Here is a 17,337-nt window from a genome sequence, read left to right on the forward strand (position 1 = left end):
GAAAACGCTCACGTAGAAGCTGCGTCATATTTCTATCCAGCACGGCGCATGCGCGTCACGCTCATTAATAACAAAAATGGCGCCATTCGCCACTGTTGCCAGAGTTGACATTCTCCAGTCCAAACACGGGGTAAAACTAAACCTGTAAAACCTGCCAAACTGCAAAGAAACAGTACGAATCTAAACCTCCGGCATCCTGCATGTTTTAGTTCTTTCCCTGGTTTAACGCACCTGGATCCAATGATGGCTCATTAGAGGCCTAAGAAGAACATTGACTTGCTGAAAAGGTAAAACATGCAGGATGCCGGCCGTCGGTGTTCATAATCTATCCCTACTATATTTTTAGAATAATTTAGAGAAACACCAAAAATTTATATTCACTTTTTATAATGTAGGACTGAAGAATATATCTGCATCTCTCTATATTTTTATATTCATAATGGATCCTTAAGCCTCTATTGAGCCTCAATGGATCAAGTTTATTAAAATGAAGCACATATTATATTTAGGTGGTGTGGTATATATAATATGTGCTTATGACAGTGTAAAAAAATTCACATGTAAAATGTGAAATCAGGCTGCAGCTACTGTTTTGATTGCCATTATAATTACATATCTGAATTTGGACTCCTATTGGTCACAGATGTGCATTGCATCATTTATTAAGTGTGTATTTATAAAGAAATTTAATTTTTGAAAACATAGCTGAGTATTTGTAGATGTGCCTGGTAATCCACAAACAGATTTCAAGAAAATGTAAAACATGTACAACGTTTCAGACATTAGGGTGAATGAGTAACATTTTTTCATAAAGGTTCTTTTTGTTTCACTGAAGAACCTTATTGTATAAATTACTGAAAGTGTGCAGTTAAATATGCACCTGTTGTCTCTCTTATTCTATCATTTAAATCCAGAAAAATCAACAACATCAGACTGGTTAAGTAAAAAGAAAAGATGAAAACAACATTTTTATACCACATTTTATTATTTTTTTTTGTATTTTTATTGCTAGAAAAGTGAAAGAAAAAAGATTAATGTCAGTATTTTTTTTAAAGAAGTCAATTCAATTTAAAAATATAAAGTTATAATCAAATGCAGTCCTCATGCTTCCCTTCATCTAATTAATTCACATCTATGAAAAAACAATTTCAGGATTAAGCTATGATTGACTTTTTCCCAGTCCCCACATTAATTGTACTAAAAACCAATTCCCTCTCAAGATATTAGATGATAAAGCATCAAAAAGTGAGAAATAATCCCAGATTTCCAAACATCCCATCTGTGGATCCGGATTGATGTCAGGAATCATCGTAAAGGTCGGCAGTCGGTCCATCGGTCCAGTTTCACATGGAAACCACCTGAGGAAACAATTAAATATCAGAGTCACACGTTCTTCCTCTGCAAAGACTTTTTCTCTATTGTTTAGTGTCGATTTAGTTCTTTAGCTTCTGCTTCGTTTATCACAACTGGTAAATGTGAGTTTTTGATTAGCCATGAATCTCAGAGCAAAGATTGAAAATAAAAAACACATAACAGGTAAAAATCTGAACAAATATAAAACATGATTTCAGCCAATTAGGACATTCAAACAAATTTTTGGAATTATTATTTTTTTTTACATTACAGCTACAATACTTTTATTGTGCTTGATTGTAAAGAATAAGAAAAAAGATAAAAATATTTTAATATATATCTGGTATCCTCTTATCTAAATGAAATCTAATGGAACTAATTTCCTTTCAGAAAGGTTAAAAAACCTTTTCCTGTTCTGCAATATGATGAACCATTTCTGTGGAGATTAAAAATGCAAACATAAATAAATAAATAAATAAATATCTTGATTATTGAATTACTTGCCCAACAAATATTTAACAAATAAATAAAAACTTTATTTTAAAGTTTATTTAATTTGGCACGATCAGCTACTGAAACTTTTATGACAGTAGTTATAAAAACAAACCCACGTTGCAGCCTAATGAACCCAGGCCATGCTGATGATGGCTGGATATGTATTTGTCTTTGGTGATCTAACAGATCTTCGTTCTCCTATAGGTTCATTGTAGCAATCCTGGAATTTAAACACAAAAAAACACAACATTTACTATTTTGCAGATCAGCACTACATATTTACATACAGTGTTTTTCTAAGATTTATTCCTTCCAAAACTAAGTTTTATATTGAAAAAAACATCCATCTTCTTCAGAAGCATTTAAAGTCTTGATAAAGAAAACCAAATCTACATATGTAATGAAACCTAACTCTGTCTCGCAGAAAAGTTACTTTCAAGTTTTGTCTTACTTCATGTGTTTTAACATTTCTGCACTAGAAACTAGGCCACAAATCCTTTGTAAGATTTTGTGTTTTTGCAGTGTAGCGTGTGATTCATCTGATTATGGTTTTTAACATAATCTGACAGCACCAGTTGTTAATGAAGTTTTCTAAAGTGTGCACCGGGATGCAGTTGTTCTCCTGTTTAGGACACAGCTGGATCTTGCAGTGCAGATAAACGTCACCAGAGTTCCCAGAAAACTCAAACATGTTGAAGGAGAAGTAGGTGGAGGTTCCCGCTCCGTTTCCCTCCACCTCCACTGTCCCGTCATTCGGGTCAGCACAGCTGGGAAGAAGAAAAACCAGTTCATGTGAGTCTTATAACCCAATCTGAACATTCTTATGGTTATGACTGATAGTTGGCGCCTCACCCATCTATAATCAGGTCATATCTTGGTTTGACGTCGTGTGATTCCTTGCTGGTTGCCCAGCATGAGTCCATCACCACGGCGATGGTTTTCGCATCCAGCCCGTCCGTCTTCAGCTCCACCCATATCTTCTGGTTCAGCAGAACACCAGAGTTTACAGCCCGGGTGTAGGCACCGTCCTCGTATACTTTCATCGACACAGAGTAGCTCCATTCTCCAGACCTGATGTGCTGGACCACAGAGCTGCAAACCAACCGGCATGTGAGCTTATTAAACTGAGAAAACACAAAATCTTACCGACTATTTTTGGTCTTTTCTAATGCAAATGTCTTTGTAGACGTGAAATAAGACAAAACTAACTTACAAGTAACTTTTCAGCAAACTATAGGAGCTTGTTTTAAATGAATAATTCCTTAATATTGATGGAAAAGTATCAAGACTGGCAGATTATTCCACATATAACAACACATTTTTCCAAGTTAAAAGTGAAATAATCTGCCAATAAAACTAGTACTTTTTATCAAAATGTAAGGATTATTGACTTAAACCAGCTCTTATATTTCGCTGAAAGGTTACTCTCAAGTTTTGTCTTATTTCCAGTGTACTAAAATATTTGCACTAGTAACTGGTGCAAACTTTTGTGTTTTGCATTTTTGCAGTGAAATCAGCTGAACAAATTTTCATCATGGCTGAAACAAAATCAGTCACACACTTATCTTTAATTTTTAAGGCCACGATCTTTATGTCGGGTTGAGTGTGGTAGCAGGAGAAGTCGATGAAGACTTGATCGTGGCGAGTGACGACATCAGAACTGTTCTGGGTTATGATGGTGTTCTTGTAGTTTATCCAACTTCCATTATTCTGCAGAATCAAACGTTCATTAGAGAAAAAAGCATCAGTTATTTCTGCTTTTCTACTTTTTTGTGATTTTACTGAAAATAATGGATGAGAAAAATGCAAGAAACGCACAAAGCTCTGCGATAAGAATAACAGGATGAGTGTAAGATCCCACCATGATCTCCGTCCCGCAGGTGTTGCTGCTGTCGAAGCTGAAGGTCACCATGTGGTTCTCCTGGTCCATCACGCCCCTGCAGCTCCGGTCATTCAGGTGTAGGACTGAGTAGTTGACGCCTTTTTCCTCCAGCAGACATCCAACCAGAGTGATTGAACCAGAGTTCTTCCTACACACAGCCGGCTCACCTGGAAATGAAAATATCTTTAGCATCTCTTATTTCCGTCTTTTTCCAAAGACTTGGTAGAGTTGTGTATTTCTCAGAGGTTTCTTACCCAGAGTGCCAGAAAGTTTGTATTTGGAGGCAAACAGAGCTCTGCAGAGGCAGCCAGTCTTCCCGCTGTGTTTCCTGCCACAGAACTCATGATCGCTGCAGAGCTTGTCCTGACAAAGCGCCTGAGGCTCGGCTGCAGAGAACCAAAACCAAATGTTATTCTGACAGCATGCAGGCTGTAGAAACGTTGCAGTAAAGTTGTGATTCTCTCACAGCAGCCTGCATCTGACCACCATCTGTCCAGTGTTATGTTGCTCTTTAGCTTGCAGGCTGTGGCGTACGCCCACAGGAACTGACAGCCCAGACCATCAGCTGAAGAATATTCACACAGAGTCTTGTTGCAGGCGCTGATGTAGGGAGTCGGGTCGATGTTTTTGTTGCAGGAGGAAAACGGGGCGGCCCTCAACAGGTTACATCTTTTTTACACACACACAAAGATAAAAACGTTAAACATTCTCACATTTTTATTTATTCTATACAGTGTCAGAAATGCCAAATTACATCAATTAGTCCCTCCATTTTTTTGTGATTTTACAATTGCAGAAATTCAGGCACAATTAACAGTTCCTCAATTTTATTGTGTTAATGCATAGCTGTGAAAATATTGCAAATTTTCAACAAAACATTGGTCATATACATTGGATTTAATTGGTGCTAACTCCCACCTGCAGGTGGCAGTATTTCTTTCTGGTACTGCTGCCTCAGGCTTGATGTCAAGTTATTGTCTGAGATCAGTATGGCGCAAATATTAAGTAATATGTTTCTTGCAAATACTTCTAAATTAGCGCCACAAAATCTGTGATTCTGATTGCAAAGAAAAAAATTAATAAATAAAAAAAATCACAGAAACAACCGTAAAAACCCTGATGGACTGATCAGTTTCAAAAGATGTTCAATATTTAATTTTAAGAAGATCAAATGCAGAGACAGCTTTTTATAAATATTTCAACAGTTTGCTAATGGGTTTTATCAATAAATTCTGGCACTACCGGCCCTTTAAGAACATTCCTGATGCAATTCAAAATGAAAATGAATTTGACATCCCTGCCATATACAATGCAAACTACACAGTATAACACAGATCTGTATTTGGTAGGAGAAATAAATCTACTCACTGTTCACTGATCAGTTTGCGGTCTATTTGACTGTCCACAGGGTCTTCATACTGCCTTTCACAGCTAGCAAAACAAAAAAACAGAAAAAACCTTAACAAGTCAACTTCCTGTTTTTTGAGGGAATGGTTTTGAGTTCAAAATAATTGTATTTGGTTATCTTTTCATGATAACGTTGTACCTTGGAGAGCTGATGTCAAGAAGCTTCACACTTGACATATTTCTGGAGTCAACACACAGACCCTTCATCGCTGATCCAACAGGTACTGAAAGTTTACAGACAATATTAGTGAAAGCTGCATGAAAACAGGCCACTAAATTTCTTTCAGTCTACATCTTATAGCTGAATTTTGACAACTGCAGAATTGTTTCTACTGACTTAAACAAATGTTGGATTTTCAATGTGTTTGTTAATAAATACATTGTAATTTTTCAATTTTCACATGAAAAAGCTTTTTAATAGTCAACCTTCCTGAGTAAACCTCAATTACAGCTTTAAGTCTTATGTCCTGTTTTGCATGTCTAGAGATGGATTTATTGCCTATTTTTCTTTATGAATAGAATGAATTAATATATATCTAATCCTGGCATTACTAAAAATATATACAGAACAAATAAAGATCATAAATAAATAGCTTTAGAAATAAATTGCATGCCCCAAATAATTAGCAAATGAATTACTGTACCATCAAATTCAACTAAATAAAAAAAAGACAATAAATGTATATTTCTTTTTCAATCTTTAACGTTAATAGCTTGTCTTTGTGCCCATCTTCTCATTTTGTATTTTTACCTTGTCTGTTTGTTTTTCTTATTCATATTTATGGCAGGAGTCCACAGAGAAAAACCAGACGTTAAAAAGTTGAAGAATAATAATCAGTTCATTGCTGCCTTGTTTATTCCTACCTCTCATGTGGATCTGTGCAGTGTAGCCATCAAACAACGCCGACATTTTGAGCCCAGAGAACAAAGACGTTGCTGTGAGTCCATTTTTGTCCTTGCTTAATGAAATGTCCTTAAACTGCTGGACTGGACTTTTTAGGGTCAACAATGTCTCGTTTATCTGAGTGCAACAAAGTAGGAAGATTATTAGTCATAAAATGAGAATCTATGCGATGAAGGGAAGCAGTGTGTAGGAATTGCGAATCCACCTTTCATGGAATTACCTTAATCCTGCCACCTTGTTCCAGGTGAAAGTAAACCTCTGAGCCAGCAGGTCGAAGGCTCACACTGTCCAGGAAGCTCACATCTCTACGGCGGCGTTCCTGGAAGTTAGCCAGCACTTCAAACCCGCTGGATGAGTCTGACACCAGCGAGTACACACACCGGTCCTTTACAGAGCTCTGCTGACCTTGGAAGTCGATGACAGTGGGGCCGGTCACGGTGCAGATTTGGTTCTTAAAACATCTGATGGAAAAATAAACAGGCAGATTAATAACAAAATTAACAACAAACCATAGCTTTCTGTCTAAACCAGAAACCAGAATGTGTGTGTGTGTGCGTGTGTGTGTTCACCTGCCGCTTCCGTCACATTCCTCCTGCTCACCACAGCCGGTTGATGTGACAGATCTGTCGATGCTGCAGATGAAGTTTCTGCAGGTTTTTTCAAAATAGGCTGTTGAATTAGGTAAAATCCCAACACCTGAAGACAAAAGGAAGACTTTTGTGTTGCCCGTCTTAAAGATCCCAATATTTCTCTTTCAAATGTCACTAATGCTTAACAGAACAGGAAAAAAATGATTAGTTCACCAACCTGAGATTCTGCATCCACTGATGTCTGCAAACCCAGAGTCAGCCGACCCGAGAGACACAGACCCAACTAGCTTACCCTCAACTGCTACATCCGCCATCTATACGGTAGTAAACATTTAGTTATTGTTATAAACAAAGAGCATAACAGAGATTACTTGGAACAAGAGCAACAGATTACCATTTAAATAGCTAAACTTTACCTTGCAAAATGCAGCAGAGAAAGTAAAGGTGGTTTTAATTTTAGCCTTTTATTCACAATATTGCTTTCAAAACCAATTTCTACTCTTAGAATAAGCGATTTATAGTAAATACACACGTGAAAACAAAATAATAATAAAAATACTCACCACTTTTGCCTCACTGGAGACAGAACTGAAATGCAGAGCTGTTTGCTTCCCAAAACTGAGGAGGTTCAGTTTTACCTTAGTTACAAGACAAAAAGAGGCAAAAAATAAAAAAGTTATCAAAAGTGAAGTACTAGATTTTTCAGGGATTTCACATGGATCCTTTGAAACTACGCTGGACGTTGGAAACGAGGATCGTGAATATTGAACAGAGCGACTGAAATTGTTTATTCGTGGCTTCTTCTGGTTCCAGTCGAGCTAATCTGTCAGTGAACGTAACACACCTGGTTGGGGCTCATAGACGGCGGGATTTACAGACATTTTGAAGCAGCTAGCTTAGAAACCGAGCCGTACCTCCTCCCTCCTGACGTGCTGATCAAATTACCGACTTCGCCTGAATTCACACCACATGATTTATGCCACTACGTCATAAACAGCGTTTCCCCTCAGTCAGAAGAAGCCTTAAAATGGACAAAAGACGAGATGCTAGCCAGTTTTTTCCATACAAGCTAGGCTAACCTGACGGTGGGGCACTGTCTCCATGGTTACTAATTGTTAGACAGGTACCTTTCTCCATAATGCGATATTGGATATCATCTTTCTAATCATACTTAGTAAACATACATAGTTACATGACAAACTTCTTACTTATAAAGTATATGAACTTTAATCTCATCACCTTGTAAAAACTGTTCGCTGCAAATCCGCGATTACACGGATTACACCGAGCTGACGGTCATTATGACTGACGGTCATTATGACTGACAGCTGCTATCCATCGCATCTTTCCTCATTAAGTTATGTAATAAAATTACAAGTTAGGTTTTCACCCTCGTATTTGCAGCTGACCGCGTCTATTGTTAAAGCGAAATCAACTAAATAAGAGCGATATTAGGCGATCAGATGTCGTTTTTTGATAGGCTTTACAGGAGCTGCGTTTGGACGTCCATCATGGCGGATGGACGTCCAAACGCCATGTCACATATTGCAAAAGGGTCAATATGTGACTAATCTGTTTATTTACAAATCTCGTAAGCATCAAGAAGAGCTCAAATTAAATGTGTTATATTTACAGCTTTGTTCATGAACATCATGTCAAAATGCACAGAGCACGTCATGCTGCTCCTGATGGTTTTCACTGCTGCTTTGCTTTGAGCTTCATATGAAGAATCTTTTTCCCTTATGATGAATTTGGCCTGGCCAGAGTCAGGTTTAGGTCCAATAATGCAGTCGTCGTTGCTGTCAGAGTTATAGAAACCGTTGAAACAGATCGCAAAGTTCTTATTGGTGAAGTTCACCTGTTAAAAACAAACACACCACTTTAAAAAGCTGCCATGTTTTCTACATGTACTGAATTTTTAATGCTAAAAATAAAGATTAAAAACTAATGGGACTCCTGAGCATGTATTCAGAAACATGTGGCTCCATTTTACTTACATAAACCTTCTGGTAAACATTTTGATAGAAAGATATCGGACACAAGGTGAGGTTGAACTTTGTAGCTTTATCAAATTTCTCCGCAGCAGCACCTGCAAAACATGAAAACATAAATACTGTTAAATGCAGGATGTTAAGTAGAGGAATATTAATGAGAACGATATTTTAATTTTAGCTCCTCCTCAGTGGCTTCCACGGATTAACAATATAATTTAAAGATTTTCTTTAACTGGCAAAATTAAGGGATATGTAATGTGGATCGCACCAGTTAAAAAACAAACAAAAAACTTTTTCTGTTTTTGAATAAATCCAGACAACAAAAATGTTTTGTTTTTCAAAATGATGCATTTTTTGCATGATTTTATTTATTAGTCTAAGTACTTAATACTTAGACTAATATAGTATTTCATTTACATTTTTTACAAGCAGAAGAAAATGTGCCAAACAATTTAATGCAAATAAAAAATGAGAATTTTATTTTCTTTTTTACAGCATGCTGGGTTGATCGGGCAACAAAGTATGACTCTATTGGGCTTCCTTTGAAGATATGGGTCACAAAATAGTTCAATAAAAGCACAAGCAATACGCTATAAATATTATCTAATATAATTATTTCTAAGACATAAAGTTTAGTGTTTAATAGTAAAATTGTTGGTTTTCTTTATTTTCATATAATTCAAATTTTATACGCTCTGTAGTTTTTCACACAGCCTATTCAGGACTGGTGTGATGTTTTACTGACATTTAGAAATTAAAATACATTATCAATAATATTTCTGTGGATAAATAACCTGCTCTCTGTTTGCAGATTTCTCCATGTATTCTTTGATTTCAAAAATCACAGTCAATGTGTTTTTCAATCTCACCATTAGCCTGTAAATAATACTGTTCATTCTGGGTTCAGGTTGGAGATGTTTGACAGAATATCTTTGGTTTTAAGAATTTTTCTTCTTTTGGGATTATAGTTGACGTTTAACAAGTTTAAAATTGACGACTTACCTAAAAATAACAAATAACGTTAAAATCTTACCAGTTTGAGCAATAAGTTGTATTCCAGTACTTCTGATGTTCTCAAACTCAGAGAAGAGAGTGAACGTGTATTTGGTTTCAGCAGAAAGAGACGAGACGGTGTAAGTTACTGGTCCATTTCCAGCTGGCGCATCGATTCTTGTCTTGTTACCGTTGACCTGGAGAACGAAGCTTTTGACGTTGTTCACTCTGTTCCACTGCAGAGCTAAACTGCTCTCAGTTTCATTCAGGGACACCAAGCCAGATGGATCTGGAGGAGCTGAAGACAATGTTTAGAAATTTACTAAAGGTGGAAATTTCACTGTGCCTGAGTAACGGTGTCTAATTTCATAAAGTGGAGAATAAAGTGAGCGTCAACTATATTTTACCTTATAATTAGGCAAAAATGTTTTGTCAGAAGTGAAATAATCTGCCAGTGGAACTAGTACTTTTCCCCCCCAATTTTAAGGAATTATTTACTTGAATCAAACTCGTATATCTTGCTGAAAAGTTACTGATAAGTAAGGTTTTGTCTTATTTCAGGTGTACTAACACATATTTACACTAGACCAAAAACACTTGGGAAGGTTTTGCATCTTTGCAGTGAGGGTACTAATAATTTTATTATTATTTCCTTCAAAAAGTAAAGTGAAACATCTTACCAGTGGCAGCTGTAAATTGGACTCCACGGTCTCTGACATTTCCAACCACAGCAAAAACAGTAAATATGTAGTTAGTTGCTGCTGTGAGGGAAGAAACTGTGACCGTTACGGCTCCATTTCCACTCGGTGCTCCGACTGGTATCTCTCTACCGTTATACTGGATGATAAAGCTGATAATGTTGTTTAATCTGCTCCACTGTAGAACGATGCTGGACTCAGTTTGGCTTATTGCTTTAATGTCAAACACATTCCGAGAAACTATTTCTGGAAAAAACAACGTAACAAAATGATATCAACATTTTGTGGGTTGTAGAGAAAGATTGAATGGTAACAGTGGTGATGGAGCAGTACCTGCACAATATGCAAGGTGGCAAACTGATGGTTTTGCAAGTTTGTAAACGTAAAAGTTTCCAGGGCAGAGCTTGACTTTTATGGTGTGTGAGGGAAAATAGCAACAGGAAGATTCCCAGTGATTACACACAGTGCGAGTTACGATTTCATTGGTCTGTGTGGGATGAGGCTCTGTTATGTACAAAGGAGCATGAGTTCCACATCGGTTTTTTTCTACACAATTTTCTGGAATAGAAGCACTTTTCTGACTGAGGTAAAATCGATACCAGCCATCCCAATTTACATTCTGGTCACACTTCAAATTGCTCTGGTCTTGGCTATTTATTGAGCGCCACTCGTCACGCAGTTCAGTGTAACGGGAGCAGGGATCGACACACTGCAGAACTCCATTTACGTTGATGCAGTCCAGTCCAGCAGGACAACCTACCACGGCACAAGACAGAGCTTGTCCTATGAGGCATAGAAATCATGATCAATAAAAAACAAACCTCAGAGATTGAATTGCATTTTAACAACATGACCTGAATTTCTCCTAAAATGTTAAATGAACTGTTTTCCATTGTCACATTTATTTGATCCTTACTTATTCTCTTGTTGTTTTCAGTTACTTTGCATGATTTTTCTCCGATTATAATAAATAATCCTGCTCTATAATCTACTGTAGCCTCAGTTTGCCAAAAACGGCTCCAATAGCATTGAAAAACATGATCTAGAAATTATTCTGTGCATAATAATAATCACCATAATCATCATCATAATAATAGTTTCTGTCATACTGGTGTTTAGAACCAGAAAGTTGCTGGAGAGCCAGTCACTGATACTGGACAAACATTGGACAAGGATGGCCAACATGTCCAGCTGATGCGGTCGAAATGAAAAATACAATCGAACGTCATCCGTGTAAATGTGATAAGAGATCTGAAAAGGACTGAATAATGCCAGCAAGAGGAATAATATAAAAGAAAAACAAAAGTGGACCCAAAACTGAGCCTTGTGGCACCACACAAGTTAAGGGGGCACAATCAGAAGAAAAGCTGTCTGTCTTAATGCAGGATGTCCTGTGAGATAAACATGAGGTGAGTCAGTCCAAAGCTGAGCCACAGATACCAGCCAGAACCTTCAGCCTGTTCAACAGGACTGCATGGTCAACAGATGAGATCTAATAAAACCAGCACAAGATACATTTGTTTATTTTTATTTCATTTTTGTAGTTTTGCAGAGAGTATTTTAAAATACCGTAGCAGAGAAGCATAAAGAGAAGAAACAAAACAAATCTCCAAAAAGAATGTGGGAGTGAATTTCCATTAACAATAATTTCAGATATTAACAAAAAAGAAACCTTGGAGTCTAAATTGTAACCAAACTAAGTACAATAATAAAAGAAACACAAAGTGTTTTTTTTTTTTATTCCAAGAATAAAATGATGTGTGTTTACATGCCTGTCACTGTGACACAAACACACAGGAGCAGCAGAAGGCGAAGCATCTTGGAGGCTGACCAGACAACCGACACCGTTGGTTCAAATTCTCCCAAAGTTTTTCTCTGGTTTAGAAATAAATACAAAAAAAATGACATTTAGGATTATGGTTATCAGAAACAAGGGTAAATACAAGAGTTCAAACTGTAAATATAAACAGTGATGTTGCTCTTAAACTTGGACAAAAAGATAATTAAAATAAAACCACAGTAGACAAAAGCTGTGACCCATAACAGGTTTAAGACGACGTTTCTTACATGTTTTGAAGGTTGTCTGCTGCAGCTGGAGTTCTGTCTTCATCTCAGTTCTCTGTTTCTTTCTGCATCCTTTTATGCTCACCTGAGTTCTGTCCACACCCAGGATGGGTTGTTATCTCTGTGGAAAAAAGTAGTTTTATGTTACACAACTGGAAGAAAAGAAAACATACAATTTTTGCATGTACTCCATTTAAAATTAATTCAAGTTTTAGTGTATTTGTCATAAAACTGAAAATAAAATAACATTTTTTGCATATTACTTTTCTTTAATTTGTTGCAACAGTTTTTTTTGTTCCAGAGACACAATGCTGTTTTTCATGTATCTTTAACACAATTTTTGAATTGTTCTTCATTAGAAAAAAAGAATGCACAAAAAATAGGTTTTCCGTTCTGAGGTCTTTTTTTGATTGATTGATTTATTCATTTGCATTATTGCTATGGGTGTTTTCAGAATACACAAGGAAGTATAATGGGAAAAAAAAACTCTATATGAGGCAACTGTTAAAGTTCTCAATTACTTTGTTTACCTGTGACCCACAAAGTAAAAACCACAATTTGCAGAGTGTCAGTGGAGAGACAGAAGTTTAAACATGGAGTGTAATAACGCCTGTAATTCCAGGAAATACGTCCTTGTTTTCCTTGAACCACAGGCAGGCATCATCCGTTTCCTAAAAACAAACACATCTTCCAAGAAGCTCAGTTGTCACGGTTTGGGATTTGGATTAGAGTTCAGATATGAACTGAGTATAAGTTACAGTTTTGGTTAAGTTTTATTAATGAATATAAGTCAAAACAATGTCTTGATGACAGGAATACAAGCATGCCAATAATGGCGGCGTGTGTGCTTCACTGTCTAGTACGTTGTGTTTATTCTGCGATTTGCTGCTCTCAGTTCTGCTGGTTTATGACTGCTTCCAGGTCAGCACAACTACAAGCACAAACAGGACACTTTCTGCTTAACAAAATATAGTTTCATCTAATTATGATACAGAAAATGTCTTGTTCATGACCTGCTTCCAGCTACTGACATGTTTCCATGACTCCTCTTTTAATCTGGGTATAAAATGGATTTGTTTCATTGTTTGGTCTAGAACCTGTTACATAAAAAAATCAATTAATACTCATAAATTGAAATGAAAAATAGGCGTAAATTCAAGCTGGGAGACTCTGTCCGCCTACCTGCATCATACATGTGTCATGCCTTCGCCTCATCCAATCAGCAGCAAGTTGTCACTCCAATTCAGCCAATCATCACTCCAGAAACCTTCCTAATGCCAAACATGCATGGATCCACCTGCTTTGCTTCGCCCCACCTCCTCCCCGTCTCCACCCTCATCCTTCCAGGCTTCACTCCACCATCAGAGTCTTTGCCCTGGGGGAGAAGGCTACCCTGAGCTCCGCCCTGAGCTGTTCATCCAAGCTCACGGCGATTCTCGGCATGCATGTCTCCTCAAGAACCTCAAGTCAAATAAAACTTTCTAACTGTTGTTTTTTCTCCATCTGAGTCTCTCCAGATTAAAATCTATTTAATGTTATGATCATTTTCACTTGACAAATCTATTTTTTTCTCTCTTTTTCTAATTAATTCAATGTCAGTTGTTAAAGTTTTGTGCCTTTACTTAAATATTTATAGCAGTAAATCTTTACCCCGCAGGATCATCCCACCTTTTCTAAAGGAAGGTCAGACATTACTCTAAAATTATATAGATATAGAAAAGCAAACAGGAATTGACTGGAGCTTTTATTTTTTAATTCCTAAAATATTGTTTGTTATGATTTATAAATGTTCTGGTTGTTTACACTGTTCAGATAATGGAGTGTCGTTTGCAAAAACCCAGAGACAGTTTGTTCCCTCAGGCGGTCTGGTGAACTCAATGTTCACCTCACATCCTGAGTATCAGTTTCTCTACAAAGTGAGCATATTTGCACTACTGGAGCCTGCCTTAAAAAACAAATATTGAGTCTGCATACACATACAGTTTATGCACATATTGGTCTTTTCATTTTTTAATTGAAATGATGCCACAGCAAAATAGATAGATAGCCTTCAACTTTGTTCTCAAAAGTTTAGAAAGCCAATATCTATACACAATCTGTTTAAGAATACGTTATTTCCATACAAATGAAACCCAATAATCAGCAACAATCAATAAAGTAAATAAGCAATTATTCGCAAAATAGCACCTTTCACAGAAACCATGCAGTCTGTTAGTTAAGATTGTGTGATTAGTAACGTTAAAAACTGAAAAGTCTAACCAGATTAAATCCTCCAAAGTCTGCAGCCATCATGTTTTCATACAACACTTTCAGTAATATTTAAAAGACATAAAAACATTAAAAAGCATTTAGCACAACAGTGTGGAGTTTTGCATTCATACCTTCATCACATATTTACACAATAAGAGGAGAAAAAAAACACTTTTCTAAATAACTTAACATTTTATTAACAGATTTTACTCAAAATAACCAAACTGTAGAATTTGTCTTAGTTACAGAAATTTAAACAACAAACCAGAACAGAAAACCTAAAGCAAACTTTAAATTCTGTCTGAGAGTTTCTGCAGCTCAACAACAATAAAACTGACTTCAGATTATTTAGACGCCTGTTTTATCCAGAAATTGTTGATAAAATCAATCAAATACAGTCCAACACTCCAGTTATATTCAGCTACATAAACTAACAATGTGGCCAGATGTGTGATATGGATCTGCAAAGCAAAATAAATCAAGAAACAGGAGGAAAAAAATCTGGATTTTTCCTCTTTTCTTTTAAAGTACTACGGCAACACAGACTAATTGTTACATTTTGTAGTAAAAAAGTTACTTTTTCAGTTACCCAAACAGGTTTTCATAAAATAACCTGAATGAAGTTGGTCCCACCACCTTCTACAAATCAGTCAAAATTGGTGTCAAACGTTTGTGCTACGTTTGTGCAGCATTTGTTTTTTGCTTGTGCTGCTTTGGCTTTGAAGATATTAAAGAACGTTTAAAGTGCAAAAGGTCTTTAAACCCCACGTTTACTAAATCAAAATGACCTTTAAACTTTCATTAATATCTTTATCAAGATATAGATAAAGTTTGTGCTGCTTTATCTCAAAGCAGCACAAACAAATATTGTTGCTGCACTAACCAGCACAAACATAGTCGAGTTGATTGACACCAATTTTGTCTGATTTGAATGAAGGTGGGGGACTGGTTGACCTTTCATGACCTCTTTAAATATTTTATATCTTTAAAATGATAGCGGCACAAACAAAAATATTTTGCAGCACAAATTAGCACAAACATTTGACACCAATTTTGTCTGATTTGAAGAAGGTAGAGACGGTAGAGAGGGCATTTCCATGTTTTTAGTTCATTTAAATTTCTCTGATGGTTCAATGATTTTATTTACCTTCCTGCTTCATTCACTAGTTTCAGTCAACATGTTTTTTAGTGTATATAATGTAGAATAACCTGGAACACACTCCTACCTCATGAATCCAGGTTATGCTGATGAAGACTGGAAATCCAACCCCATTGTGAGTCTTGGCAGATCTACGTCTTCTGTTTTCCCCACCAGTGCAAACCTGCAAGTTTAGAAAAGGAAATAAACTTTAGATTGTTGCAACAATCTTCTGAATTCTAAAGAAATAATTTAAATTTTTTACATCATCCAGCAAGGAGTTTGTTGGGTTAGATTTTTTCATGGCCTAAAAACTAAGAAACAAAGAAATAAAGAATCCTTTTTTGTAATTTCTTTTCAATCAGTTAGATTCAGTTAATGAATTAAAAACCTAACCAACATTTTGAAACAAATGTGATGTTTTTTTATGAGGTAAACACTTTGAACTGCCTTGTTGCTGAAATGTCCTGTACAAATAAAATTTGATTTAATTTAATTTGGGTTGTTTTCAGTGAACAGTACCGGCTTGCAGGTGTTCCCCTGTTTGACACACAGCTACAGCTTGCAGTGCAGATAAACGTCCCCAGAGCTCCCAGAAAACTGGAACATGTTGAAGGAGAAGTAGTTGGAGGTTCCTTCTCCGTTTCCCTCCACCTGCACCGTCTCATCATCAGCACAACTGAGGGAAAAGAAAGTTATGCAGCACATTTCTCTTTATTTTCCTTTTCTACGTTGACTACCTAAAAGTGTCCTTCACCCGTTCTTGAGATACACCGGTATTGCTCAAAATCAATCAATCAGAGCCAGGAGGAAGGTCTTAGTGCTGTCAATCAATCTTGTGTACGTGCTGATAATGGTGGCGAAACAATGCTTAATCGCCATAATCAGTGGCTGACTAGCCTTAGCATTCATGGCAGCTGGAGAACCAGCTGTAGCATAGCAGAGAGCAACAGGAAGCAGTAGCATATACATGAGAGTGATTGACAGTGCTGACTCCTCTCCTCCCTCTGATTGGTTGTTTCTGACAAAACAGTGTATTTGTTCATTTAGTAGTGGGAGAAGGCAGAGAAGCTCAATTTTTTTGCTATACTATACTGCCACAACTTAATTTGAACAAATATATTAAACAATGACATATTCCTCTGTTCTTTGTCCCCATGAAAAAAACAGTGGCCCCCTGCTGACTCTCTGGTAAATTTGGTAGTTGCCACTGATGTGACAGTTTGTCTTACGGCACTTGGCAGCAGACCACCAGTCTCCCAGTGAGGCTCTGCTGTTCAGGATGCAGGCTCTGGCGTACGCCCACAGGAACTGACACCTGAGACCATCAATTGAGGGATATTTGTACAAAGTGTCGTTGCAGGCGTTGATATAAAGAACTGGATTCATGTAATTGCTGCAGGAGGAGAAGGGAGATTCCTTCAGGGCGTTTCAAACAGAGAACACAGAAGGTTTTTTTAAAGTTTGTCCTCAGAACATAAAATCTTAAGTAAGTTAGTTTTGTCTAGAAACTAAAGCAAAAATACTTGGTAAGATGTTGGGTTTTTGCAATGCAAACTACAGGCTAAA

General features: G+C 36.8%; 1 protein-coding gene across 1 annotated transcript; it reads right to left on the reverse strand.

The window, feature by feature from the left end:
- Nucleotides 1–1,011: 1,011 nt before the first annotated feature.
- On the reverse strand, nt 1,012–12,421 carry LOC102218387. Its single transcript, XM_023345778.1, has 22 exons — nt 12,384–12,421; nt 12,089–12,191; nt 10,650–11,099; nt 10,299–10,562; nt 9,659–9,916; nt 8,629–8,720; nt 8,265–8,489; nt 7,195–7,269; nt 6,849–6,945; nt 6,611–6,737; nt 6,262–6,502; nt 6,002–6,158; nt 5,277–5,361; nt 5,099–5,161; nt 4,197–4,399; nt 3,985–4,116; nt 3,710–3,897; nt 3,410–3,558; nt 2,701–2,940; nt 2,453–2,615; nt 1,965–2,068; nt 1,012–1,358 (listed from the first exon to the last, which is right to left on the reverse strand). Exons 2-21 carry the CDS (start codon nt 12,132–12,134, stop codon nt 1,973–1,975), a joined length of 3,351 nt encoding a protein of 1,116 aa, XP_023201546.1. The 5' UTR covers nt 12,135–12,191; nt 12,384–12,421; the 3' UTR covers nt 1,012–1,358; nt 1,965–1,972.
- Nucleotides 12,422–17,337: the final 4,916 nt, after the last annotated feature.

The sequence above is a fragment of the Xiphophorus maculatus genome, chromosome 14, assembly GCF_002775205.1.
Source record: "Xiphophorus maculatus strain JP 163 A chromosome 14, X_maculatus-5.0-male, whole genome shotgun sequence".
In the NCBI taxonomy this organism is placed as follows: domain Eukaryota; kingdom Metazoa; phylum Chordata; class Actinopteri; order Cyprinodontiformes; family Poeciliidae; genus Xiphophorus; species Xiphophorus maculatus.

Coding starts and splice junctions, on each gene's coding strand:
- LOC102218387 (XM_023345778.1), bottom strand. CDS start 12,134: ATGCTTCGCCTTCTGCTGCTCCTGTGTGTTTGTGTCACAGTGACAG. Junction 6,159..6,261: donor AACAAGGTGGCAGGATTAAG/GTAATTCCATGA, acceptor TGTTGCACTCAG/ATAAACGAGACATTGTTGAC. Junction 2,616..2,700: donor TATGACCTGATTATAGATGG/GTGAGGCGCCAA, acceptor TCTTCTTCCCAG/CTGTGCTGACCCGAATGACG.